The sequence below is a fragment of the Melitaea cinxia genome, chromosome 9 (genome assembly GCF_905220565.1).
Source record: "Melitaea cinxia chromosome 9, ilMelCinx1.1, whole genome shotgun sequence".
NCBI lineage: Eukaryota > Metazoa > Arthropoda > Insecta > Lepidoptera > Nymphalidae > Melitaea > Melitaea cinxia.
In genome coordinates, this window is record NC_059402.1 from 11,378,475 (window position 1) to 11,381,879 (window position 3,405).

General features: G+C 34.3%; 1 protein-coding gene across 1 annotated transcript; it reads left to right on the top strand.

Annotated features, from left to right (window-relative positions):
- Positions 1-2,017: 2,017 nt before the first annotated feature.
- On the top strand, positions 2,018-3,145 carry LOC123656774 (the record flags this gene model as incomplete). Its single annotated transcript, XM_045592433.1, has 1 exon — positions 2,018-3,145. A coding segment is annotated over exon 1 (1,116 nt), but the record flags the coding sequence as incomplete, so codon positions are not given.
- Positions 3,146-3,405: the final 260 nt, after the last annotated feature.

Sequence of the window (3,405 nt, forward strand, 5' to 3'; positions counted from 1 at the left end):
AGTGTATAGGAAATAAGGAAGTATTTTAAGATGTCGAACTGAATAGTATTAGAAGAATTTATTAAAATTATGTAACTAATACAACTTAAATTATTAGTATAATGCCAACTAAATTTTGGGAGTGATTTTATTTTTAAACTGTACCAAAGAAAACTGTTATAAATGTATCGTAAATACTTGTTAGGATACTTTTTTCAATATCTAAAATTACTTCTATGACGTAAATACCAGCACGTGTTAAGTTAAAGGTGACATTCTCTTTAAGACTGTCTGACTGACTGAAACTGACGCGGTGAACTTTTATACCCTATTTGAGCGTTAAATTAAAGTTATAAATAATAGGTATGGAATTCAGAAAGTTAGCGATTTCTATTGGAAATTTTCTTCTAACAAAAACAAAATATCTATTTTTTGCAACTTAATTTGTTGATAATTTTTGCATTTTTTTGCGTGCCAGAAAATTCTTCTGACCCGTTTCTCTAGACGTGATTCCCGATCGAATGAGCTATGGCTCATATTTTAGGAACATTATCTCTAATTAACACGTTTTTCAACTTGTTGACTACACTATAAGAACTTTCTGTCTCATTAGCTCATGAATTTAGGCTGTCTTAGTAAAATATAAAATCAGTTGTGTACATCCATCTGATTTGTTTGTTTTTATTTAATTTAATTTTTTTACAGTAGTTTTCCATCTGGAAACAATTACCACACATGTTACGAAGTTCATACTAAGATTTATGAAAGCGTTAGAATCCATTCTTGTCTAAAAGTGTAGAAACTTAAAATTTACTTTGTACTACTCGTAATTCCATCTGTTCATTGTTACTTTTACATAAAAAACCAAGTTCGCGCTATCCGACCTGACTTGGAGACTTACTGTCTTAAACAGTTATGAGTTTAAAGGTATTAGAGTGAATGACACCTTTAAGGCGATAACGTGAGACTTCAAAGGTCAAGGCCTTAAGTTTATTTTACTTATAAAATGCCACTGTTCATGGTACAAGTATGTACATGCAATATATTATCTTATCACCCTACAAAAAATTTAAGCGGTCGAGTAATTATCATTAAAGTCAATATAGACTTTTTGATTTATGTATAAATGATTTTATCTTTTAAAGCAATATTGCCTCAAAATCTTGCCAATTACATCATTATAAAGGAACACGTCAAAACAATTTTGGTAAAATCAAATAATTAAATATAATATTAATAATGATAGTAATAAAAGAAATTACAACCCATTTACTACCCGAGTTACGTCGAATCGAACCATAAAAAATTAATACAATACCTCATATAATTACTAATACGGCGGCAACTATTAAATAGCAGTAACTTATAATTTTCAGAAATTGAATTCCGGCTAATACAACCAATTTGCATAATAATCGAGCGGCTTTCTGTTAAAGTTTTAGCTGTTATATTTAATTACTTTTTCACTCCATAAAAGCACACTTATATGTAAAATAATCAAGATTTTTTATACCTGGAGGATTTTGGTGAAGTTTTTAAATTTTACTACGGTAATATTCAGCTCGTGCACATTTTGATATGAGCTTCCTCTGTAAAAATTGTTGGTGTAAATTTTTTAAGTAAAACATCTTTACGCATGCTTGACTAGGGGGGTAAGCTGATGAATTCATGACGAGAGTGTTACGAAAAGTGTGATTGGGCGATTTGGACGGAAGTAGAGAGGGAGATAAAGTTAGTGAACATAGAAGTTTTACCTACTTCAGTCGTGTAGTCTAAAGCCTACTTGTTTTTTTAAATAAATTTCTCCCGGTTACTTCGGGCTTACCACAAGGCTCACATCTCGCTCCGTTACTTTTTAATTTATTTATTAATGACGTGGCCGAAATATTCGATCAATCTCATTTTTTAATGTACGCGGATGACATGAAAATTTTTAAAAAAATCAATACATGGTCTGACTGTGAGCTACTCCAAAGGGATCTTGATAACTACTTACTAATGCAATCTTCAATCATCTAGTATTGTGTCAAGAAAGCTGAAGGAAAATGACATGCCGATAGAATATGCTGACCTTCTCAAGCATTGCCTTACATCTGGCTACATGTTGTGGAATAATCAGTTCTACAAGCAAGTAGATGGCGTAGCGATGGGTTCACCAGTATCCCCCGTTGTTGCCGACATATTTATGGAGGACTTCGAGGAAACTGCTCTGCGTACCTCGCCCATAACACCCAGGTTCTACAAACGGTATGTAGATGATACTTTTACAATATTACCATCTGATAAAGTATCCATATTCTTACAACATCTTAACTCCATAAATTCCAAAATTCAATTCACAATGGAGTTGGAGGCAAATAAATCTTTAGCTTTCTTAGATGTATTAGTCATCCGTAATCCCAACAATACCTTAAGCCATACAGTGTATAGAAAGCATACCCATACGGATAGGTACTTAAACGGCGAATCACACCATCATCCTACACAGTTAGCTACCGTGGGTAAATCTTTGTTTCAGAGAGCACGAGGGATCTGCGATGAGCGACACCTGGAGACCGAACATCAACATGTCAAGCAAGTACTGCGAGACAACAAGCTTCGGGTACCGCGTCCTCATCGCAGTGAACGTGTGAAACCAGCCACCGTCGAACGAGTACCTGCTGTGCTACCTTTTATGAAAGGGGTCACTGACAAGATTGGCTTCATCTTAAAGCGAGCTTCTATAAAAACTTTTTTCAAGCCGCCAAAAACGATAAGTCAATTTTTACCATCTGTCAAGTGTCATATACCCTTACAAGATGCAGGAGTATACAAGCTTGATTGTGACTGTGGTCTCTCTTATATAGGACAAACAAAACGATCGATTAAAACTCGCGTTAAGGAACATATAGCTGACTTAAAACATCGTCGCTATACTAAGTCTGCAATCTGTGAACACAGTCTAGACACAGCTAGCCATTATATTAGATTCGATAAACCACAGATCCTCGCAAAAGAACACCGATTCCAACCAAGGATGATCCGTGAGGCTATTGAAATTAAAAAACATCCAAATTTCAATAGAGAAGATGGCTGGCAATTACCACCTGCTTGGGACCCCATTATTAATATAATTAAATCAAAAACCAAGCATAATTCACCACAGATTAAAGACTCAATTAGCACATTCTGCGTAGATAGGACTATATAAGATATTGATGTATGTCGGGTAGTTTCGAATAACTTTGTAACGTTGGGACGTCTGACACCTCAGTCCTCCCGTGACCATGGTTGCTGTAAAGTATCCGAAACGTCGGGAATCAAAAGTTAACAATAAACCGCGATAAAATCCGAAAAAAGTGTTTTATTAAATGAGTAAAATTCGCGTAAACATTAGAAAACAATATATTAACTAAACATACTTAAATAAAATTAATATTACGAATG